The sequence below is a fragment of the Sphaeramia orbicularis genome, chromosome 4, assembly GCF_902148855.1.
Source record: "Sphaeramia orbicularis chromosome 4, fSphaOr1.1, whole genome shotgun sequence".
Taxonomy (NCBI): domain Eukaryota; kingdom Metazoa; phylum Chordata; class Actinopteri; order Kurtiformes; family Apogonidae; genus Sphaeramia; species Sphaeramia orbicularis.
In genome coordinates this window covers 37,931,624-37,957,180 of record NC_043960.1, presented here as the reverse complement: position 1 = coordinate 37,957,180, position 25,557 = coordinate 37,931,624, and the positions used below count along the sequence as shown (strand labels likewise).

At 40.4% G+C, this 25,557-nt stretch overlaps 2 protein-coding genes across 4 annotated transcripts in view; both read left to right on the top strand.

The window, feature by feature from the left end:
• Positions 1-47: 47 nt before the first annotated feature.
• On the top strand, positions 48-15,665 carry edem3 (ER degradation enhancer, mannosidase alpha-like 3). 2 transcript variants are annotated; one of them, XM_030131685.1, is made up of 21 exons: positions 48-1,223; positions 1,313-1,358; positions 1,976-2,076; positions 2,521-2,560; positions 2,661-2,773; positions 2,931-3,084; positions 3,710-3,844; positions 5,468-5,573; positions 5,859-5,956; positions 6,221-6,346; positions 6,442-6,525; positions 6,966-7,049; positions 7,462-7,586; positions 8,437-8,608; positions 8,692-8,837; positions 8,944-9,088; positions 9,402-9,593; positions 9,850-10,015; positions 11,806-11,991; positions 12,409-12,456; positions 14,271-15,665. In XM_030131685.1, exons 1-21 carry the CDS (start codon positions 1,132-1,134, stop codon positions 14,651-14,653), a joined length of 2,742 nt encoding a protein of 913 aa, XP_029987545.1. In that variant the 5' UTR covers positions 48-1,131; the 3' UTR covers positions 14,654-15,665. The 2 variants fall into 2 exon arrangements, with proteins under 2 accessions (XP_029987545.1, XP_029987546.1); XM_030131686.1 differs by lacking the exon at positions 12,409-12,456.
• A 770-nt stretch (positions 15,666-16,435) lies between these two features.
• Positions 16,436-25,557, top strand: part of LOC115417661 (uncharacterized protein C1orf21 homolog) — a 46,748-nt gene continuing 37,626 nt past the window's right edge. Inside the window, exon 1 of one of the 2 annotated variants that reach the window (XM_030131687.1) lies at positions 16,436-16,666. The gene's annotated coding sequence lies outside the window, so the exon portion shown is untranslated. Of the gene's footprint in view, positions 16,667-21,688; positions 21,824-25,557 lie in introns of those variants that run through there. The other variant, XM_030131688.1, reaches the window with a different exon arrangement.

Here is a 25,557-nt window from a genome sequence, read left to right as displayed (position 1 = left end):
AACTCTGGGCTAAAAACAAGTCTACAACTTCTAGGAAGCGGATGTTGTTGACGTTTTCACCGCAACGCCATCCGGTTTTTTTTAAAGGCAGGCTATCTTGGCAAAACAGTAGGGAACGGCGAAATTATCCATATTACAAACCGAAAGAGATCTTAGATAATACCGTTAGGACCGCTGCTCAAAATGGGCACAGTTTTGGTCGATTTATTTGATAATTTCTGTCTGTCCGTCGCCGTCAGCTCGGCTGGTTAGCAGAACTGGCTAACTGGCTAATTAAACCCTCTGACAAGTGTTTGCTGCTTGTGTGACTAGCTGACGAAACAGAGCTGTCCAAAGGAGGAAATAATTAACTCACACCTACCGTTCACACGCCGGTGTCTTATCAGGAACCGTCGTGAACAGGAACTTCAACGGACTACTGATGTGACAGGCGGTTGAATTGACTGTGGACTGCGTGGAGTGGGTAAAGGCTCTGGTCAGTGCGTTTACAAGCGTACGAGAGAGACTTTGTATGTTTGATGTTTGTCACCTTCTTTAGTTTACAAGGAGTCGTGATTAAGAGAAATGACCTAGAGTTTCCAAGACAGTGTATTTAGATATTACAACCATTACAGTATTATTTTTTTTATAGATTAGATGACAGGTCTTCCTTGACTTATGCTTGTCAACGTGTCACCCATGTTTGTTTTTTGACGGAGATCCGGGTGATAGGTTGGAAAAGTAAACAAGGTGTGACAGACCCATCTGCTCATAAGTTCAGGGCCAACTTTGCACTATTACCAATTTGTGTTTCATCAGCTACACTTGAAACCTCGTGACTTGAATGAATATACATTCCCTCAAATTATATAAGAGTGGGTTTTAGTATTTTGATTTTGATATTGAGACGAACAAATGGAGTATAAGTGGGCAACAGAGAGCAGGCTGCTTCCAAATGTTCTCTGTAAACCTTTATGATTAGCTGGGATCTAGTAGGAAAATGATTTTATAATGATTTCAGACGCTTTTTAATTGGGATGGTTTAAGTTAATGCTCCTGGTTCCTGGGTCCTGTGGAAACGACAAGGTAGAAAGACTCACACCCAGTCTCTAGTTATATGTATATTGCTGCGATTTCTACCCTCCTACCACTATGTCATCGCCTGTACTGTTGTTATCAATGCTTTTTGGAGCATTGTGGGTCCCTGGAGAGGCCATGTCTCGAGAAGAGAAGAATAGGCTGAGGTAAGTTAAGCAGAATGCCTTGAGCTTTCTTGAGAGTCAAACATATGGCTCCCATGCTGACTTGTGAATGTCTTTTGCCTCCATTTAAGGAACCAAGTCGTTGAGATGTTTGACCATGCATATCAGAATTACATGGTAAGTTCATTATTATCTCTAGATGTTCTTGTCAGTTTACATAGTATGTGCCTTAACAGGGTTCAGGGTAAACATTCTTTCCACCCATTCAGTCAAATGTGAGTCAGACATTTTCTTTCCCAAAACAAATTTCTTCTCCTCCCTGAGAAAAAAGTTATATATGTGTGTTGACAAGTAGTTTTTTGTTTTTTTTTTACCAGTTTTGGCAGCTCTCGTTGCTACCATACAAGCAAGATTTTGTCTGCTTTTCCTATGGCACTCTGGTGATATTTTTCAAAAACCTGAAACGCTTTTGAAAAATGACCCTTTTTTATCCGCCTTTCTCTCAAGCTTCCAGCAAACTGTGCAGTACATAGTTGGCGCTCTGCCTACATCTTCTCCACCCAACTAAGCTTCTTTTTCCAGGATAATTTAAATGCTGTCCTGTGCTTCTGTTGATAAGTGTGTTTCTTTCAATTGCCTGCTTACTACTACACATCTCTCAACAGAGAAGTGCAAGAAGCAGTTTAGCTCACTCCTCAGCCATTTCTGACATTAGCTGCAGAAGAAAAATCAGTGTTCATAGTACTTTTTGTTCCTTTTCTCTTGTTTGTGATTCTTTTGTGTGTGTTGCACAGGACCATGCATACCCTGCAGATGAGCTGATGCCTCTAACATGCAGAGGACGAGTACGTGGGCTTGAACCCAGTCGAGGTGACGTTGACGATGCTCTGGGCAAGTAAGTAGTATGCTTCTTCATTTCTCAGAGACCCAAAGCAGTTACCAGAACAATGTCATTATGACACCATTTGTAGGTTCAGTTTGTACCGTTCATGTATTATATTACATTTGAGTCACGGATCTGGAGAAATTAATACTTTTAGCCTGTTTCTAACGGGTTCCAGAATCCTTGAAGACTCCTCTAACCATCTGGATGGAAAGTAATCCCATCTGAAGCACAAAGCCAGATGTATTTTGGCTTTGTTTGTTTTCCTCTGTTATCTCAGCATCAGATCTGTGACAAGGGAGGCACAAACTGGGTTTATGTTAGATCTTAATTTCTTTCAATGCACAACAGAAGTGAAGTGTTGTAACTGTAGATGCTGAACAGCCATCATTATGGTGATTATATTTTAAGGAGAAGCAATTCACACAGTAAAGACTTTTTGTCTCTCTCTGGTAGGTTCTCCCTGACTCTTATAGACACTTTGGATACTCTAGTGGTGAGTGCTGATTTAACATATTACTGACAGTTTTGACTGTGTGAATCCTTAATAAACAAAGCCCTTAATTTTGTATTCTTTTGTGGTTTTTCTTTGCCAGCTTTTGAACAAAACAACCGAGTTTGAGGCCGCAGTGAGGAGAGTCCTGTCAGATGTGAGGCTGGACAATGACATTGTGGTTTCAGTGTTTGAAACTAACATTCGTGTTCTTGGGTGAGATTATTAATACAAAATGAAGAAATAGATTGTCAGACATGTCAGACATTGTATATTAAATGTAGAGTATGACAGGCAGCAAACAGGTCAGCTGCAGTCGGTGGATTGTGCTGTGTGTCATTTTTAATGTGTGTGTTGTTCTGGTTTGGTTCAGAGGTCTGCTGGGTGGACACTCCATGGCCATGATGCTGAAGGATGGGGGTCAGCACATGCAGTGGTATCAGGATGAGCTCCTGCATATGGCCAAAGACCTGGGTCTCAGACTTCTTCCAGCCTTCAACACCAGCAGTGGCCTGCCTTACCCCAGGGTGAGACAAACACACACCAACAGTAATACTTAAAGCAGCTTCAGTGCCACACAATGACAGAATTGACAGAGTAATATAGAGATATTTATGTATTGTACTATTGTTCATTTAAAAATATCTGTTCCGTAAAGCTGTCTTGGCCTTGGCCCTGATATGATTAACTATGTGTGTGTCATTGATTGGGTGACACATGGTAAACATGTCTACATTCATGCATCGAGTTAGAAGAATAAGATTGGCCATATACAGTACATTCTGACAATGACAGATTGTCTAAGTTGCGTCAGTTGTGAGTGCACATGACCTCAGCCTTCACTTTTATCTTTAGACCTGTAGCATACAGAGTGACAGCAAAAAATGTTCTGTCATTTATGTACAAAGCATAACGTATATTTTAGGTTCAAGCACATTCTTTTATGATTTGAATAAGACAGACAACATTTACATTTGCATTTTCTCATATCTTAACTATGCATTTGTATTATTTTTATTTGTTTTGCTTCAGTGCTCTGCTTGCAGCTGTCACCACTTTTAGATGCTCTCTCTGTTATGCTTGACTGATTTTTCTGCCCTTTCTGTGGCAAATCAAACACACCCCTTAAAGATTTCCCCCCCTCTTTAACAGGTGAACTTGAAATATGGTGTCCGAGGTCCTGAGACAAGAACAGGCACAGAAACCGACACATGTACTGCATGTGCAGGAACAATTATCCTGGAGTTTGCTGCATTAAGCCGTTTCACTGGAGATCCTGTCTTTGAGGTAATTCAATCCTCCCACGTCTCCATAACATGTTGAAATGTAAATTACGTGGATCTTTTTCAAAGGAAATCTAATATGAGGGTGTTTTTTTTTAAATGATTTTTCACATTAGGAGACAGTGTATTTTTAACTAATTTTCCTTTTATCATAACAAATGCAGGTTAGGTGCAACTTTAATAATAGGGGTATTATATTATTTTCCTTTATTATCACTGAAAAGCTGCTGCCTGCAAGTGAATTGTTGGTCTTTTGTTTGCCACTTTTCCAGGTCATTCTATCTTGTTGAGATCAGGTCACAGAAATTCCCATGGAAACACAGTATTCTTTGACTCAGTATGACATGAAACTCTGTGTCTGCCCAGTATCTCCACAATTCACTGAACTCTGACTCTGTTCTTTTCCCTTTGCTTCACTGCCTTTCTGCATTCTACCTGCATTTTATACTTAAATATTAATTATTAAAACCGCTTGTTGGACTAAAGAATGTGATTTCCTGCCATTAATTACATAAATTGTGTAATACATTTTTTTTTAAAAATTCAATCCATAAACCTAGCAATAGGCATTTTGATCATCAGTAAAAGTTTATCACCATAGACTTCGGCTACATCCAAAACAACACTAGCGTTTTAATGAACACAACTAAAATTCATATCACATGACTGGAAGACAGTAACACAGTTAACATGGGAGGACTTACAGCTCGCCTCCTGTGAATATAGTTAGTAGGGATGTAACAGGATGCAACGCCCTTCTGAACCGCGGTTTTTGGTTTTGCAATTGATTTTGTGTTGGTACTTTATATACTGCTTTACAGGCCACTGAGTGTGTGTGCCTGTCCAGGCAGGCGAAAGCCCACCCCTGGAAGTTAATGTCCAATCACTGTTGTACCTCCACAGCAGTGATTGGCTTTATAACTCATGAAGGTTTAAGTGGCTCCACTGTCCATTTTAGTGTGGACAAAGCCTTAGTCAAATCTCAACATTTGAGGTGAGTGTAGTTTGGGCTATTGGTGTAATTCACTGATAAATGGACTAACTGGCTTCTGTTCAGTGGCAATATTTTCTCCAGTCTCTGTCAAATGTTTCTCTGTTTACACTCTGTCATCTGATACAATGGAATCACACTTTTGCTTCATTTCTTACTGTTAAATCCGTTTTAGCGGCAACAGACAGATATTTTTCTTTGAGGATTAAATTGCATTAAGACAGTCAAAGCATTTCAGTTAGAATTTGCATATTGTAATTCCAGCAAAATGATGAAGGTAAATGAGGTCAGATGCTTGTTACAGAGCATGTGAATGAGCTGCAGTAAATAGGACTAAAATTTCTTTTGCTCCCTTATTGTTCTGCCTGTAAAAAGACCTGGTTGTCTTCAATTATGATTGGATTTGGTAAGTCATTGGGATCTGCAGTGGCTTGGTGAAATATTTTAAGATATTTTATATAGCTTAATATTCTTCACTGTGCTACATTATTCTAGTCTTGGACTGTTTTATTTCCTGGCAGCATTAGACTGCTGATCCTGCACAGAGTCAATCACAGTGATTATTCAAACTGTGGACAGCTTCTGCAGATTGATTTTTACTTTTCCAATCAATAATGTGCTCTGCCTCACATACAGGCTCATGCCCGGAGAGCACTGGACTTCCTCTGGGAGAAGAGACAGAGGAACAGTAATCTGGTTGGAACCACGATCAACATCCACTCTGGAGAATGGGTCAGAAGAGGTATCATAAATCCTATACCCAGAGTTGAATATCTCTGCTATTCTTTTCACTTTCCTGCTCTACTGTTTTTATCTGTTGTTTCTGTCTCTGGTTAATAAAGTACCTGTGCATTTGTAGGTTGGTGTTTCAATGTACAATTCATTTATTAAAATCAAAATACGTGAAAAAAAAGAAAGTAATCACAGATATTGAAGGTGGTAGTCTGTGCTTGTGAAAGCAGTGGAACAATAGTTTTTGTTAGGTTTTCAACTGACTGTTTCTGTCCTAAAAATGATGTGTCTCCAGACAGTGGAGTAGGAGCCGGGATTGACTCATACTATGAATACCTGCTTAAGGCTTACATCCTCCTGGGAGATGACCAGTTTCTTCAGCGGTTCAATATTGTAAGAACACACACTCAGATCTTTACAGCATTCACTATGACGTTTCCTAACAAGATAGTGTTCTAGTTCATGCATTTTTAAATTAAAGTCTGTCCCTTAAACTTTTTTATTTTTGCTTAAAACTCCCTCTTTTTTATTGATTTATATGCTTGGGTTTGCCCATATATTTATATAATTAGACAATATGTGAGTTAGTTTTAGTCATCTCTACAAGCCTCATGGAATGGTTATTATTGTCATTGTTTCTATATACGTCCCATTTAGCACTATGCATCCATAATGAAGTACATCAGTCAGCCTCCTCTGCTGCTGGATGTCCACATCCACAAACCACTCCTTCCTGCACGGACCTGGATGGACTCTCTGCTTGCCTTCTTCCCTGGACTTCAGGTCAGATTAAATTGTGTTAATGGAAGCATTTACGGTCTCTGCAGACTCAGCTACATTTCTCAGTATTTGTTTAAACTGTACTGTGCATGTTCCAGGTGTTGAAAGGAGATATCCGCCCTGCCATCGAGACTCATGAGATGTTGTACCAAGTTACCAAGAAACACAACTTTCTTCCAGAGGTACTGTCAGTCTTTGACCACAGCTAATCAAGGTTTCTGTCTTAATAAAGTGTTAATGAAGCTTAAATAAATAATTGAAATATCTGAATATTTAAATGTCTTAATGTATGACTTAAAACGTGTGTTGGATTTAGTGTTTAGTGAAAGCCTGCTGTCAGGAGCATCACCCAGTGCAAATGCAATGAAACAGGGCTTAAATTACATAATTGTTTCAATTTTAACTTGTTAAACTCGCCAGAGACTCTTTGAATACTTATCCCACTGCTCCATATTGAATGACTTGATGTTGTGTGGATTTCGTTACTGTTGGAAAAGCTGTTTAGAAGTGAACAAGCTTGCATTTCATGTGCCACGGCTGTATTTTCACAATGCCTGCCTATTCCAATTACAAAGCCAGGAATGGTGTGCTGACCTCTTCGTCCTTCTCTGCTTATCCACAGGCCTTCACTACTGATTTCAGGGTACACTGGGCGCAGCATCCCCTGAGGCCTGAGTTTGCAGAGAGCACCTATTTCCTTTACAAGGTAATTTATCAGGGAAGCTTGACACTATGCAGAAGTGTTTTTTGTCCAGTGCCATAGAGCACGAGTTGTGTTGAGAGCTCACTTTTTGATCACGTTTTTGGTGACTGACTAAAATGTACTTTAGGAGTCATTCCATCACGCAGAACCACATACTAATTAGTGTTTGTAATTACTGTACAATAATACTTTGCCTATAGCGTTCTTGTGTCATGTAAAAATGTTTGAAATAACACGATGTGATTGAACACTGGATAATTACTCACTAATGGAGGTTACATCCATGTGACTTGTACTGTAGCCCCCTGCTGATGTGTTGTCCACAGTTTTGATCAGCCTTCTTTTCATATCACAAATATTAGTTATATGCACATCCAGTGAACCTACATGTCCTTCATTTGCTGCATATGTGCAGGCCACAGGAGACCCTTATTACCTGGAGGCAGGTCGTACAATTCTGGACAACCTCAATCGCTTTGCTCGTGTTCCCTGTGGCTTCGCTGCCATGAAGGACGTACGTACCGGGAGCCACGAGGACCGGTGAGAATATCAGCACTCAGTGTAGTTGTACAGTGGTTTACAGGTTAAAAGACTTCTATGAACTATCAGAAATACGTTATTTCTTGTCTGATTTGAATAATATTTTTAAAAAAATGCTTGGAACAGCCCTTCAGTGACCATACCAAATTTCAGTAGAAATTGTTTTAGTTAGTTTTTCAATATGATATAATGTTATGTTAATATTGTGCATCACATTTATTATGGCTTCCTGTATATGTGTTCATGTGTGTCTCTAATAAGCAAATAATAATAACAATAAAAACAAATTGCTATTGGTGGGGTGGGGTTTCTTGTGCCTGGCACCACTTGTTTAGGTTTGGCTTGGCTTAATAAAGTCCACAAAGCCATGATTTAAAATATAATCCCAATTTAAAAAAAATGTAAAATTACTTCACAATGGTTTTAATAATATTTTTTACCAACATTATTTTTAGTATTTTCACAACATAACCAAAAAAACCCACTAAACCTTTTTGTAATATTTAACTGAAATCACCATCTCTTCCCAACCCTAAAATGAGTACTTTTATGGGAGTAGAGAGGCAAACTCCAGTCTCTAGATTTTTTTTATGCGTCCCAGCCACGCTCTGTCCTTTGAGGTAAAGGCAAAAAAGGAATGGATCATATAAAAAATTATGTTGAGATTACTCATACCCATGGTTTAGAGAAATATAGTTTATATATATATATAGTTTTTTTCTGTTGACTGGGTTGTAAAGTAGGCCACAGGTGTATCAGGCTCTACTTTGTGAAGCTCATAATGACTGGTCAATAGGTAAACAAACCCTTCCAAGTGTATTTAAATACAGTGACTTTTTCCTCCCCCCAGAATGGACTCGTTCTTCCTTGCTGAGATGTTTAAATATCTTTTCCTGCTGTTTGCTGAAACTGAGGACTTACCTTTTGATGTGGAGGGATACATCTTCACAACAGAGGCGCACCTTCTGCCTCTGTCCCTTTCCACAGCTCCTCGCTCTTCATCTATACCCTCAAATAGAACGGTAGGTAGTCAAATGACACCATTGAATTAAAATGTAAAAAAAAAGAGAATCAAAAGTTTAATCATCATGTTATGATCTATCAGTCAGAGGAAGAGTTGGACGACTCTAACTTTGATTGGACGTGCCCTAACACACGCCTCCTGTTTCCTGACCCCGCCTTTCCACGAAACCTGAGAGAACCGATCCGTAGTGCCGTGGACAAAAGCTGTCCTCGTCCTGCTCCTTACCGGTATGTAAACAGATATTATGAGCATGTTGGCCTGCACTTTAAGTACTGTCCCTCAGCACAGAATGTCTTGATCATTTATTAACCTTCCTCCTCTCCCTCTGTTCAGGGAGCCTGGTATGGGTCGTCCTCCCCTGAGGGCTCAGGACTTTATGGCAAACAACCCTGAACATCTGGAGCTGCTGAGAAGAATGGGAGTGAGTCTCATCCACCTGAAGGACGGCCGGGTGCAGCTGGTCCAGCACGCTACACAGGTAGAGCCCACAGTTCATGAGAAACCACATGTCTCTGGCTGGATTTAATAAAAAATACCAAAAATACCAGAATTCTGTTTTAACATAATTACCTTTTTTCATTATTAAAACACAGATCATAAATGTAAGTGCAATAAAAGCCTATGTAATGTGATGAAATGATCTGAAAAGTAGAACTGATGGTTTGCTCTTACTAAAGGATCATCATAAATTATTTTTTGCGAGAGTACATGACAGATCTATACAAACCCTGGTCCTGACTTAAAACATTTCTTCCTCTTCTCCTCTCCCACTCTGGCACACCCACACCTAGGCTGTCAGTGCTGTCGCTGCAGAGGATGGCGTGCGTTTCATGCAGGAGATGATGGAGTTGTCCAGCCAACAGCAGAAAGAACAGCTGCCTCCCAGAGCCATTCAGATCGTCTCACATCCATTCTTTGGCAGGGTGGTGTTGACCGCAGGCCCAGCGCAGTTTGGCACAGACCTGTCCAAAAGTTTCACAGGGGTGAGTGGGTTTTGCAGCTTTGCCAAAGTGTTAAAAAGGAACTTAACTGTCCTCACGTTTGTTTTTCTAAACACTCGCCCTCTGTATTTCTGAGAGGACATTTCCGTTTTGTAATATTTTCCCCGAAAGAAAAAATAGTGCTTGGATTTGACGCCAAAAGAGAACATGTGTTGTTCGACTATAGTACTTAACACCCTATAAAAGCCTTATTCTGTGCAAGAATTCAACTGTTCTGCCATTTTCCTCTTGTGTGCAGGTCAGAGGCTTTGTGACTGTGGCTGAACCCTACAGTGGCTGTTCTGAGATCACCAATGCAGACTATGTCCAGGGCCACATCGCCCTGCTGCAGAGGGGACAGTGTATGTTTGCAGAGAAGGCCCGACATATCCAGAAGGCTGGCGCCATTGGAGGCATTGTCATCGGTGAGTGCAAACAGCTAACTATGCAAGATGGAGGATGTCAACGAAATGACTAGATTAGGGCTCTTTAACTGGATTAACATGAGGGCAGCCAGTTGAATGAGGCCTAAACAATGCATGATAATCGAATAGAAACACAGACATTCAGTAACCTTCATCACATGTGTGTAGACTGGATGTCAACAAAGTTCAAAGTACAGTAAATAGAAACATTGATCTACTAGCATAATAATAATATTTACTTACATACTTAAAACATGTATCAATGTTTCGTTATTTATTTTATTTTATTAATACACAAAAATATTGAACATTGATAAATATTAACAAGATAATTAAAACACTTATGTAATATTTCACTTTTACCTCTCTAGCATTTTTACCTCAATGATAGTCAAATCACTTTACAATGCGTCACCTTTTCGCACACACACATTCACACACCAGTCACTGAGAAGAACTCCACTGAGTCAGGGTCAGTGCTTGCTTAAGGACACTTCAGTATGTAGACAGAGGCCAGGGATTGATCCATCAACCGTCTAGTTTTTGGGTGACTCTGTCTGCTTCCTGAGCAGATGGGGCTGCTGCTTGACAAAAGAATATGGCATTGACCAAGATTATTTAAAACCCATGAAAGCATCTGATTTCATCAGCTTTCATTCATGAGCACAAATCAGTCTAAATTATTTGACATTTAGTGAAATTATCATCTTGTATGAATGTATTTATTATAATAACATTCATTTCAGTTTATTAACCCAGGGGTATTTAAAGGGCACCTTCATTGTTAGCTATTACAGAAGACCATGTATAATCGTAGTGGTTCTGTCAGGTAATTTATGTCATAGCCCGTTGTCACAGTCGCAAAAAAATGAATCAAGCACTAACTCCTGTGTGTATCATGTGACTAAAACAGAAAAGAAAAGAAAACATGCAATGCCTAAAAGCACTGTTTTTGGCAGTACAATACCATAGCTATTGGTGTAAGAACTCAAGTGATTTGGGTTATTATCAAGAAAACCATGGAAAATGGCTAGATATCAGCTCTGAAATTAAACTCTTATGAGCTATTTTTGTTGTTATCATTATATTTGTCCAAACAAAGGTACCTTTAGTTGTACCAGGCATTAAAATGAACAAGAAATTGAAGAAAACCAGGGTGGTCTAATAATTTTTTCCGTGACTGTACGTGTGAGTACTAAGTCACTGCTCTGTCAGTCAGACATGGTCAGCGACATGTTCCCTCCTTCATGGGCTGTTCCAGCACCAGTAGTGATGCAGACTCGTTGTATCATCTGATTACCTGGGCTGTTATGGACTGGTCACTGACCCCGTGCAGCAGACACCAGTCTAAGATGACACATTATCGGCCAGTGCTGGGTCGCATCTCTAGGACAACGGTGGAGTGGAAAGGTTACGGCTGCACAAACAACAAGCGCGAACATATACTTTCCACTCAATCTCGCTCACTGACTGCTGATTGTTTACTTGCACTCGATCACCCGGAATCACGGATGGTATGTTGCTTCTGGCCGACAATGGCTGCTCTCCATAGGGTCTGCCCCCGCGCGTAATTCACGTAATAAAAAGGCCCATTGTGGTGAATTTATTGGGATTTTTTCATTGAATTCATGCCTCTCTTGTTTGAAAGTAACACACAAAGCACAATTAATGTCATAAGCATGACCAGTACAGGTACACTTCAATTTACAATGGAAAAGCAGAGAAACTTGCATTTTAAGTGGACTTGATTATTGACCAGTTGTCTCTTTTTTGCTCCATTGTCCTTTCAGACGACAATGAGGGCAGCAGCAGCGACACAGCTCCGCTGTTTCAGATGGCTGGGGATGGCCGCAACACAGATGACATCACCCTGCCTCTCCTCTTCCTCTTCCACAAGGAGGGCAACATCCTTCTGGAGGCGCTCAAAGAGTACAGGGAAGTGGAGGTGTTACTCAGCGACAAAGCCAGAGACAGAGGTGAGGCATTAATCCTTCCTATGGTTCCCTAGCGGTTGGAACCCTCTGCTCCCCTTATTTGTTTCTCAGATTAATCACTTCATGTACTTATTTCTCTCCACTGACTGAGCCTCATTATGCTGCCACCTTCATAAAATAAAAATGAGGTGCAGGGATTCAGACGTTGTTTGAAGTAATCGAGATGGTGACTCATGCCAAATGACCGTCATTTCAGACACCCACCAGCTGTGGACATAATGCTACATGGTGGAAGTCTGCACCCACACATTTATTGTACCCTCATTCTTGTCCTTGTTTTTTTTTCTCATTTGCCAAATCCTGCTGTTCCTTGTGGTGGACTGTAACAGTACCTTTCCTTTCCTCTCTTTCTTGGTTTCTTTTTTTTTTTTCACAATCCTGTCACCTTTGGGTGAGCAGCTTCCATATTCAAAGGTAAACCTCTGCCTGGCAGCCTCATTGAGGACAGTAAGTCTTCTTTCTTTTTCTTCTCTTTGTCTGTTAACTGCATAAACTATCCCTATCTCTGTTTCTCTGTCATGTATTATTTTGATTTTATCATAGTTGTACATGACAAGGCTGTATAATACTGTGTGAGATTTGCAAATCAGCATGATAAGACCTCACTTGGATGTTTGAATCCAATACATTTACACCCTTCTAGTAACAGCTTGTATTTAGGATCCTTTATGGCTGAGTAGTGTATTGACTGTTTTAGGTATTAAAGTCCCACTAAGTTTTCTGTGTGTTGCACACTTCATTTACTTGATGATTCGCCTTGTAAAAACAAAAAGTACCAGGCAGCGCAATGTAATTCAGGTGGTGGCCTAGCACACCGATGAACCTACAGCTCTGTATGTTGTCTTAGACATAAAAATGGCAATTTTTTTTCCATTTGTAAGGTTTACATTTGATCTTTTAAGTACTTGTGACATCTGACACGGCTTTGACATAGAGCTAAAACGTTGAAAATTCAGATAAAGTATATAGTATGTCATGCATTGCCATTCACCCTTAAAATACTGAATTATGCTGTTACCCAGCCCTAGTGCCATTTCATGATTACACTCGGCCTTCACCACAGGGTATTGTCATCAGTTTGTCATCTGTCCGTCTGTCTGTCCGTCCGTATGTACAAAAACTTTAGTGTGGACTGAAGGCCGAGGGTTTTCAAGTGCGGGCACAATATGTTTTTTAATCTGCATTTTCTTGTACATATTCAGTTGGATTTGTTCTCAGGTTTGAGGTTTTCCCGACTTATTTTTATTTTTTCCCCATGTCTTATAAAATAATTAATGTAAAAATGTGCTACACAGCCACTTCTTTCCATCTGTAATTTTCAATATATGACTACATGAATATAATTAACTACACATTCCAAGTATCAGTTTTGTCAGCAGTAAAATGAGAACATTTTTCCATTCATGATTCATTTTTTATCATTTCCCCAGTTTGTATTGATGACAGTTGTGTATTATTGAAATTTGATTTGACATTCAGCTTAACACTGCAAATGTAAATCAGTTCCAAGTATTGGTTATGGACCATGTCGATCACTAATAATTGTTATGTGGGTTGATCTTGGGGAAAAAAACACATGGTTCATCCTCATATGGAGCATAAACATAGTCCATGATCACAGGTAATGACAAAATATACTCTAGGAGTATGCATCTGATTTGCATTCTTCTCCACAACAGATATGTATGAAAAACATATCCTTGGCTTCATCTATTTTTGCTGACACCCAGAAACCAAAGGGTTTGCCACACACACCTCCATACTTTCCCCACATTTCCTGTCTCTCTCCATGTGTACTATCAAATAAAAGCCCAAACCCCCCCAGTACAATAACACCCAGACACAATAGTCAATTCTGAGGTTAGTCATCATCTATATTCATCCTGCCTGTATTCAGTTGACTGTATCAACTCCTTAACACATTGACCGTTAAAGAGAGACTGCATTTATAGAAACTTTTAACAACCTGAGTACAGTTGATTATATCTTGACCAATGCAAAATTCACAGTATGTTCTCCAGATTACTGTTATCAGGTGACCCGGTTTGGTTATGCAGTGTTTATCCGGTGAGAAACATGACTCACCATTCACATCGCGTTGTTACAGTCAACAGCTTCTCCATGAAAACGGTTCTATTTTTAACTGGAAACGGCTCATCTTGTATAGATTACTGACTGAGGTGGAGGAAGAAAGGTTTGTGGGTCCTGCGTGTCTTTTTGCATGTAATTTTTCAGTCTCACAACCCATGCTTTCTTTCCAGGTACAGATGCACCAGAAACAGGGGGGGACTGCCAAATGGAGGCAACAACTCCCACCTCAGTTGAATCCACGGGCCAATCACAAATGAGCACTGCAGAGCTGGACGAATCCGCCCCCGAGGAGGTTACTCCATCACAACAGGAAGTTAGTACTGTAGATGAGGACACTAGCCCCGCGGGGGAAGTTAGTCCACCGGAAGAGGAGTCTAGTCCTACAGATGCAGAGGCTGATTCGACTCAGCCTGAGGAGGTGAGAGACTCTGAGAAGAGGGAAGAGCCTGAGGGCGACACAGACTCAGAGAGCAGCCAGTCAGTGGACGAACTGCTGGCTGATTGGCGGGAAGACTTGGAGGCATTCCAGCAGATGGAGAAGGATGAGCTCTGACAGTCGTCGGACACGTCGTGCCCTGTGACTGTAGTTTGATCCACTGTGGGGAGAAACCTGGAGGGGGCGAATGACTTCACACGTCAAACGGCCTCAATCAACCGCTGATGAAGTGAAACGAGGCTGGAGAAAACTATTTGTTTTTACATCAGCATGGTTACAAATCAACTGTGTTAAAGACTGCTTCCTCTCCTGCCCTCTATGAATGGCAACAAGTGCCAAGGCAGCCCACATCCTGTATCTGTGGACCATAAGGGAGTCTGTTTTAGCCTGGTAGGAGAAATGAGAGACCAGGGTTCTTACCTCATGTTCTCAAACAGCCTCTGTTGTAACAGTCCATGATGAATGACATGGACCAGACTATATGGAACAGTGTCTCAGCATCCAACCCAGATCACTTCTCACAATGTTCTTCTCTCTATGCATTTTGACTCCTTGTGCTGAAATGCTTTTTCTCAGTTGCTAGCCCAACAACTCTGTTTTAACTAATTACTCCATTGACCAATTAATTTTATTTAAATGTGATGATTATGATGCGGCATTTTCTGTTTTCATGGTTTCGGGCCTAATCATAAGTATACATTGATATTAACTGTGACTAAATTCATTTGGGGGGGGGGGGGTCGGTGACATCAGATAAACAGCAGCTTTAGAGCAGAATAACTCAACACCAAAACTCATCTTTCCCGAGGGTGTATGAAGTCACCGTCAGTGTAAATAATGTATGTATTTGTTGCGATGTATTGAATGAAACAGTTATATCGTGCTGCATTGCTCAGGTTCTGGTTGGTCTCATAGATCAGATCACCCCACAACCAACAACCTCTGGACCACATCAGGTGGAGCAGACACACCCACGGCAGCACAGCGGGATGGATGAGACGCCCCGGGGCCGCCACAGGGGGGCGCTATATGATCTGTCTGTCATGCTGACGTTGTTGACCATTGGAAGGAACAGACATAAGCCAATAAGTTAACTCAATGAAATAAAAATTGAGAGGGGAATCGGGAAGACTGGTTTCATTCTTTATGTTTATTTAATGTTTGATTTTCCTCAAAATAGGAAATGAATGTTTGAACTTATTTTCTTTAAATTTGTGCGATTGAATCCAAATATTTGTCTTCTATTATTGTAAAGTTTGATACGAATTCTGTTTTGCAACAAAGACTTCTGAGAACATCATGCCTATTATGTGGATATTTAAAGTAGTGCCACAGAATGATGCAGACAGCAGAAATGTGCAATGGAAGAAAAAACAAGTTATCTTTTCCTATAGACAGGTTTCTGGAAACAGTAGGCACACACCCACACACAATAAGTTTGGGCAACATGACTGTACTTGGAAAAGGTTTACACAGAAGTATCAACAAAAACAGGAAGAATAGTAGATTAAAAGTTGAAAAATAAAAGTGTATTTATTGAAATGTTAAAGTGTGGCTGCTTAGCCTAGAAACTAAAACTGGCCTCTTGTCATTTTTTTTATTAGTTTTATCTGGAATGCATCTTGTTTGGGTCTGTTATGTAAGATTTTTAGACAAATGCTGCAAAAATACACATGAAATAAGGAAATAAGTAGTAATACATCTGAAAGTATTAAAACCCAAGCAGCTCCCTTAAGGTTTTACTTCAATTATGGAATGCACTTAGTCTTATTATTTGTGCAGCAGTGGATCAAACGCAGGATCTTGGAGTGGTGCTGGTAAATCCTGTTAGCTCATGGTGGATCACTTTCATTTCTAGGAGTAAAATATGCAAAGAGCTGAGGTCCGGTGCTGATTGGTGAGCTGGTGGGGCTCTCCTCAGCAAGATGGCTGCATTGCTGCGCGCAATAGTGGCATCCTGGTGAAATGACGCAAGCCACAGTTTACGTTCAAGTCCTCGAGGCTCAGTCAGAGCTGCTCTCCAGTCTCCATAGCGCAGATCCCGCCCGACACACACACACTCACACACACACACAGCCGGAAGACCGACCGGCCATCCTCCCGTGGACCGAGCCGAACCGGTGCAACAGAGTAAGTACCGGCGTGAGTGTTTGTTAATTGTCTCCCAAAGGTGTCGTTAACCCTCCCGGTGGAAACGGCGTCCCCTCCTGTGGTGTTTCGGTGTCTTTACTCCTGTCTTTTGTTGTTGTTTCCTGACTGAGTCGTGATTACCCGGTGCTTCCCTCTTCCTCACCGGGCTTCTTCGCATCTGTCCGTTTTTTGTTGGTGGTCGTGTTCACCGCTAAGCTAACGCCGGTTCGTGTCATTTATTTGTGATATACCACAACAGGACTGGAAGGGGATAATTTTCTGTACGTTTCCAATTCTTATTTGTGTGTGAATGTGCTCGGTTCGGACATTTTCCACACGTTTTCCCGGTTGTCTGTGCCAGTCCGAGCCGCCGCTGCCGGAGGCCGTTTGGCTCCGACGAACACCCAACGGACCCGGGGCAGGCACCAGGCTACAGGCCGTTAACCTTTGTGGAAATGAAACTATGTGTACACACACTCATACGGAGACCGTTTACTGCTCCCTCTCCCCACAGCCCTGCCTCCCCCTGCGGGAAACAAAGCACCCAGTGTGTCCGTGGAGCGCAGCTGGACACAGCTGTCGAGCCGAGCTCCAGCCCCGCTGCCCTCCGGGACAGGACAGGGCTCTGTGGCCGGGCTGGGGGGCTCCTACTGCCGCTGCACGCAGCTGGTCTGTTGGCCTCTGTAATCTGATGGAAGGAGCTTGTCCCTCTGTTAACCATCACACATGTATAACCAGTGGGCTTTTACCATTTTCTTAGACATTACCGGAACCTGATTGCTGCTCATTACTGCTGTTGAATGAGTCTGCCTCAGAGGGGAGACTGGAGCTGCTGAATTATATTAAGCAAGTCACAGCAGCCAGAATTAGATTTGATATACAGGCTCATTTGCAGCTCATTAGCCCAAGTTAGCCTGCGACTATTTCAAATGTATTCTTCCCCACTTCCTCAGACATGATTATAGCCTGCACATTACACTGCCAAAGGGATTCGATAAGTTCCCAACTGCCTTCCTGCCCGGCTGCTGTGCTTAAATGTGCCATATGGCCATTAGCTGCTGTAGATTTCTTCATGTGATCAACACCACACCATTACATCCATTTGGTGCTTGTGAATGTGCAGCATCCTGGTGTGAAAGTAGGTTGTTTTGACCAGAATTACAGCACATAGCATGCTGTCACCAGCGGCTTACATCAGGCCTATATAGGTTATTTTCATGTACCAGCCATCCGTTGAGTGGATGTTGCCCCCCTCCTTCCCCTCCCTACTTTATTCCTGATTTATCTGTCAGTCTTCATCTATCTGCGTCCATCTGCTTTTCTCCCCCTCCCTCACTGGCTGTCATATGTGTGCTCGTGTGCTTACAGTCATTGCTTACATATGGCTTTTGGTTCCGGTGGCTTGCAAAAGAGACAGCAGGCAGCTCTGACTACAATACTCCTCGTTTCTCTTCCTCTCATGTTGTTTTCTTTAAGACAGGACGTGCTATTCTTAGTCTTCTTCCCTGCTTCATCCTCATCCCCTCAATTATCATCAGCATCTCATGCCTGTCTGGCCGGCCGTCCACCTGTAGCCTCTTCACCTTGGGCTGATTATGGGATGTTAAGGTGATTGTCCTGGCCCCTGTTTGGGTTATGAGGCATCGCCTGTGATGTCAGTATTTGTGGAGGCAGGTTTCCATGGTTACCAGGATGTCTTCTCTGTGGTCGTGTGTATATGTGGGTGTGGAAGGGAGTCCCGTGATTGTGTCCGTCTTGCAGCCAATTTGTGTGTCCTTTTGCGTGTGTTGTCTTCTTAGTTCATGGCAGTGCTCCATGCTTTCAGGTGTGATGAGGTAGTCTATATTGCAGTGCAGAAACCACCAGGCCAGCACAACATGATCCCTCTGGGTTTCTGTGTGTCTGTCAGTTTGACTGACCTGCCACTTGCTGGCCAAGTGATTCGGCTTCGTAACAGATCAAACCTCAAGAGGCAAATTTTGGAATATGAAACCTGAAAACTATATTTGTATAATCATCGATCATCTTATTTGTCATTATGAAGGTTTGTTCGTGGTTGTTTGTGTGTGATACAGCACTGCAGTCGACATACAGATTGTCGGCTGCTTCTGACATTGGTCTGTCTTCTTCCTTTCAAGTCAGCAGGGGTCGGCTGTGCAGACTCACAGACTCACTTTGCATTCATGCTTCATGTTTTTGGGCCCATCATATGATGACGATGCTGATCAAGTGTCTCAGTGTGTGTTTACAGCACAGTTTGTGTTCAGAGTCCAGTAGGAGTGGGATATGGAGAGAATTTGTTTTGATTTGCCTATTTTATCTCTCTCCTCATTTACCTCTTAGACCCACTCCTATGCTCGATTGAAAGTGCTGGGTGAATTTTTGCAGTGTTTTTTTTTTTTTTTTTTTTTCATCAGAGAGAATGCATCTGTTTTCCATCTCCTCTGCAGGTGAAATGATCTCTGATAGGATCTCTGCAGGCTCTTTGCTTGATAATGACAACTCCACTGCTGGATTGATGTGAGAAGTGAAATGAAGTGTTCAGATTTTAATAAACGCTTCTACATTCAATGGAAGTGGAAATAAAATGGGTGCGGGACAGAATAGCTAAATTACTACCTAGAATTGGGTAATTACTCATGTTTATCATGTACTGTTTCTACTAGAATTTATCTAAGATGGTATTTATGGTTTTACTTATCTACTAAAGTCTCTGTCAGTAGCTCTGGCCCAGTTGTAATACTAGGCTAAACATTTGTTCCTTGTTTCCATTTAAAACAAGCTTTGTGTTGTTCAACTCATAGCACTTTGTGTAGTGTTGTATCACAGATGGGCCACCGTGCCTTTACTACATCCACAAACATGATAGAAATGAATACACCTTTAAGAAAGTAGACATGCAGGGATTAAGAGCAGAGGGGGGTGTTTCAGACAGCAGGCCATTTATTTACAGAGTATGGCTGTGACTGAAAGGTGTAGTGTGTAGGATTTAAGGGGGTCAGGTCTTCATAATTATGTTTTCATTGGTGTATAATCACCTGAATCTAAGAATGATCACTTTTTTGTTGTCTTAGAATGAATCATTTACAGTGATAACAAGTGCTGCAACATGTTCCACTTTAATTTCCTATGGTGGCCCAGAATGACCAAATAAAAGCCTGGGTTCATCAAGGGCCTTTTGTGTTTTGTTTTGGGTTTTTTTGGACTGTTAGTGTCCATCACAGACATCCTATGGTACCTTACTTTGGAAGAAAATATGTATGGCAGTCAGTGGCAAGAGAGACAGTCAGCTCTGTGTGTATTTGGACTGTGAAACAAATTGGATAATTTTTCCTCTGTGCACAGTGGATAGAAATGAAACAACTGCTACCCTATGTGATTTGAAGTGTGGACTTTAAGCTTCAAAAAGTCAAGTCAAAAATAAAATTCTATTAACCAGTACCAGCATTTTAAACAAAGTCTTTCCATTTTCACTGGTTCTAAAGAAACTGGACAAACTACAATAAGTAAATATGAGGATTGCTGAAAATTCATTGCATTCAGTGACTCCATATATGGACCCAAATGTATATACTATAAATTGTTGTCAAATTAAAACATACTTTTACAGGTCAAGAGAGTCATAGCCTGTAGTAAAGATAGTGAAGTACTAGAGCTTCACAATTAATGAATCACAACTGCAGTGTCAACCTGTATAATTATATAACCACAAAAGACTGCACTTTAAAGATCCAGTGTGTGTGTCTGGTCATATTTTTGATTCATTGAGCAGAATCATGTACTGTGTAAAACATCCAAATAAAGGCCTGTACTTTTTATTGTTTTGACATTTCTGGATGATTGCATGATTGAAAGCAGATAGATTCAAATAGTGGTCCCAAATCACAACATTTCCCACAATAACAGCAGCATGACTTTTTCACCAAACCATGCAGTCCTTTAAGTGCCATTTGATTGGTACCATTTAGTTTTGTGTCATACGGCTCAGTGGACTCCAACTGTTCTATCACATCACTACCAAAACACCGAAACAGGCGTTACCTTGGCACATTTCACCTCAAAATAAAAAAGTATTAATGAACATCACTACACGTCTGGTCATGTTCAGATCTGCAGAGACATCTTAAGCTTGAAGGCTGATGGAGTTAGGATGACATCACTTATGCTAATTTGGGTGTGCAGTGTTTCTACTCACATTTTCTCACACAACTTATAAACTACACTAATTCAACAGTTTACGACAAACAAGTTTTCTTGACTTGCAGCTTCTCTATATTCTCTGGAAGGCTGTAATCTACACTTGTTACGCTCTCTAAATACTAAAACTGATGTGATAATGAGACAACATGTCAGGTCCTTGATGCTCAACTTCACAGCACTAGTTCCCTTGTGATATACACTATTCATATTTCATACATTTCCCATAATGTGATAAATTTACATGATTATTTGGTTAATGGTTTCAACCATGTCATCAAAATGCCAGTCTGTCTCTCATTGTAAATTCTAATAACCTCATGTTAGATATCATTAGTCTTGTGAATAGTTGATTGAGTGTTGAAGAGGCTATTCAGTGAAATGTTGCCTTGCTGTGCACCACCAAGCTGTGTAATAGCCAAAAAAAAGTGCTGGTTTGCATCTGAAAGAATAACATTGTGTGTATCACACCAGCCATGTTGAGACATGAAAATGGAGGCTTATCTGCATCGAGTTGGTGAAGGACTAGGACGAGCAAACATTTCAGTGTTTCATTCATGCACATTCAAAAGCTTTTGCCAATTATCCTGCAGCATGCTCGCCAATTACACATGGGTCGCTATTTATTTTTGTCAGCTGTGTTAATTTCTAATGAATATTAATGCTGGTTTTCTTTCATTTATTTGCCGGTTGTGGGCTGGTTTGTTAGCAATTCAGATGGGTTTGGATGAAAAAACATAAACATGTGTGACCTTGCGTGGCTGCTGTGTTGGAGTTGGGCTGCTCTATCAGCCCTGTGCAGCTGTCTGTCAGTAGTCGTGATGAACAAGCACTTTTTACCGGCACAAACGGACTAAACCTGAATTCATCAATGCAATCAGAGCGAAAAACAGACCACGATACTTTTTTCTGTTTGTCTACATCAAATACAAGGAGCCAGAAGTGTTCGTTGCACGTCAGGTATGAAGAAGCTGCAATCAGATTTATTGGAATGATGCATCTAAAAATGTACCTGTTTATTACATGTTTTAACTAACTCTGGATCTTGGGTCAAAGTTTAGACAAAGCCATTTTCAGCCTGGGCACAATTACCCAAAATGACACTGAACTTTGGTTTTAATGAGCTACTTAAAGTTGGTTCTGTTCTCCTGTCTCAGCAGTGGAGAATGTGGTTGTTTTATTAAATATTTCTTCTTACAATGCTTTGATCGTGCTCTTCGGTCTCCACTCACCTCTTCCTCTGACCTGCCTTCACCTCTGTCACTGCTGGAAACCACAGGACACAGCACTACTGGAGGAATAAAACAGTTATGAAAAGCTTGCTTTAGCTTTTTCAGGGGAATCTGTCTCGCTCTTCAGAGCTCAGTAGTACAAACGTCAGCTGTCAATAGGCCTCAGAGGAGACATTTTATCCTCCAGCCTGCTCTGTATTAGGTGGAACAATCCACTTTTTTATGGTTGGGTTCTGTAAGAACATTAGGCCAGGTGTCACTTATGCTCCTGTTCTGGTCACTGAAGAAAGGATACCTAGAATAAGCTGAGGGGTTCTCACATAACACTGAATTTTTCCAGGCTGATGTAGTTTTGATATTAAATATTAGACAGCTGTTATCAAGTCATACAGAGTCCCTGAAGTCCTGAAAGGTGCCTTTTTTTATTTTGTGCAAAAACATTATTAACTTGTACAAGAAAGTTAATTATCTTGTTTGCGTAAAACAGTTGTTTGTGCAAGATGCTGGGAAATAGTTAATTATTTTTTGCACACAGCATAATAGGGTTATGCAAACAAGATTTAAGAACAATTCCCTTGAGGGTACTGTAAAGTAAAATAAATTCTGCATCAGCAAACATCAGACCTCAGTGTACATTGTCATTAAATCTATACCTGAAAGTCAAAGTAACTAGGGGTTCTGTTTTTGATTTTTGATCTAGTTTCTCTGAGTCAGTAACTTCAACTGAGAAACCTGATATTATCCTTTTCCACATGTCTGTCTAGTGACGGAAAATGTGGCTAAAAGGTTACTACGATAAAAATCTTCCACTCTGTTGATACTGATAATGATTTCAATAACTGAGAAATCACTATTTGTCTCAAATGTAAAGACTGGTTTGAAAGTTAAAGAAACCAAACAAAAACAACATGGAAATGAAAACAGACCAGATTTAGTCATTTAATTCTTGGTTTGGTAAAATTTTACATTTTGATTTAATATTGTGAAAGCATTAAATCAAGGTTTTATTAATGATCGCAAACTCTGCTGTTACCCACTAATCAAAACAACATAAAAAGTGAATTGTGGCTATTCTACACTACTCTTTATTAGAGGTGCACAATATATCATTTGAGCATCGTCATCGCGTCATCGTGTGCGCAATACTCGTCGTCACCATATTCACGTCGGCACCACACAGCTATTATATACTCCTGAGTATTTTTTCATACCGCAATATATATATATATATATATATATATATATATATATATATATATATATATATATATATATATATATATCTCGCAGGGTTAAAAAAAATTGCAATGTCAGTTTTTTCCAATCTTGTGCAGCCCTACTCTTTATGCTTTATGAAAAATTGTGTGTTAGCTGAGAGTGTAAACAGCGTAGACCATGAGAACATGACAATCAGGAATATCCACAATGACTGAACTAAATCTACTCTTTCAACACACAAGTTTGTATAATTTGACAATGTAAAGAAAGAATCTAAAGACCAAGTAAATGATCACAATACCATCTAAAATCTATACTGTGATGCAGTATAAAATCATATCACAAAAAACATTATTGTCATTATTGTTGTATCAGCCCAGCCCTCGGTGTGTCTGTGTGTCTAGTTTGATTCTTCCTCCTTTCATTTTGTCTGTCTTGCTCCATATGATGTGACAGGAAGTGGTCGGAGCCTTGCAGACCTCTACTTCTCAACTCAACTGGTTTTTACCCTTGGCCCTTGCTGCAGGGTATTGTCATCAGTTCGTTGTCCGTCTGTCCGTCCGTATGTGCAAAAACTTTGGCGTGGACTGAAGGCTGAGGGTTTTCATATGCGGGCACATTATGTTTATAGGTTGTGAGTAAAAACACAGGCTTCTCGCCTAAGTGCATGCCTGTGACAACTTGACAAGAATTAGCTTTTGCTTTTGCTTTTGTATTTTTACCAGTACATGCCATAGCTATGTGCAATGTGTGTTTCATTGTCAGTCACAAGACTGACATTTAACCCCCCCCAAACCTCACCTGCCTGTTTCCACATCCACCCCCTCCTGCCTGACCACTTATTACAACAGTGAGAGAGAAGAATGGGCAACAGCTCGCACAACAGCACACACACACAGTACGAGGATAGAAACGTAGACAGCACTCAGGAGAAACCTTTAGTGTCCACCAGCTTGTGTGTGTGTTGGCACAGATTCCCAGGCTTGTCAGGCTGATGGAGTGCTTAAACTGGGACAAGAGAAGAGGTGCAGCGTTTGCTGCCTGGCTAGAGTAAATATTATGGTGCGTTGGGCTCAGGAGTTCCTCTGAAACTCTGCTTTGTCACAGAAACCGACTCCACACACTGCAGCACACAGCACCGCTTTCTCCGCCATTAAAACAACTTCAGCTGCTCCTTTTACAGTAAGAACAAACATCAGGTTACATTTTCAGCTAAACCATCAACAGGGATTAGAACTGGCAGTTTATGTACTTAATGAGTACACAGTAAAATATATGGTAATAAGGGCAAAAAAAAAAGAATATGATCAAATAAAATCAGGCTGATTTTGGTCCTCAGTGATAGTTAACCACTTTCCCTCTATTCTCTGTTGGTGTTTTAACACTAAAAGACTTTATACCTATTTCTGTGGCAACATCCAAGTGAGTTTTTTCTGCACCTAACTTTTTCTAAGTAATTTATCGCCATTTACTATTTTACCCTCTGCATTTTTCAGTGAATAGCAAGTATTTCCTGTATTCAATTTACTGACGCTGTAGATTTTCATGAAATCTCAGAGTAATTTCAAAGGTTATTATATCAAAACAGAAAGAAATGAAGGACATGAGAGTTTTTCATGTAAATATATCATTAATTGAATGAAAAAACAAGCATCTACAACCACTGTCTTGTCAAAATACGTGGGTTTTATTGGTGAATTAGTCTTGCAGAATATGATAATTTCCATGTTTACTATGGAGCCTCTGAACGTCCAAATGGCTCATATCAAATGACAATGAAAAGCTGAGAAACTCAATTTTACTGGAGTTACTTTAATATCTTGATAGGATTAGTGGTTCAGAAGTTATTAAAAATTTTAGATCAGTAGCTAGATGCTGTTTCTGTCTTTGAGGGTTAAAGAAGCCAGACACTTAACTGTGGTTCTGAATAACACGATGTAATCTAGACATAAAAGATGCACCAAGATGAAAACAATATTAAGACTGTTATTTGTACATGTAAATTATTCTTGACAGTCAAACATAATAAACACTTGGACCACATATTTGTTCGCAGCAGTTTTATCTTTAACATTTAAAACGACATTAAACAAAACATAAATGTATGATAATAACGACATTTATCATGGTATAAAAATATATACCTGTGATTTATTTCATTGTTTTATTACTCAGCCCTACAGGTTGTATTGATAAATAATATCCTGTCTGCCCTTACAGATAAAATGATTATATTAGATTAGC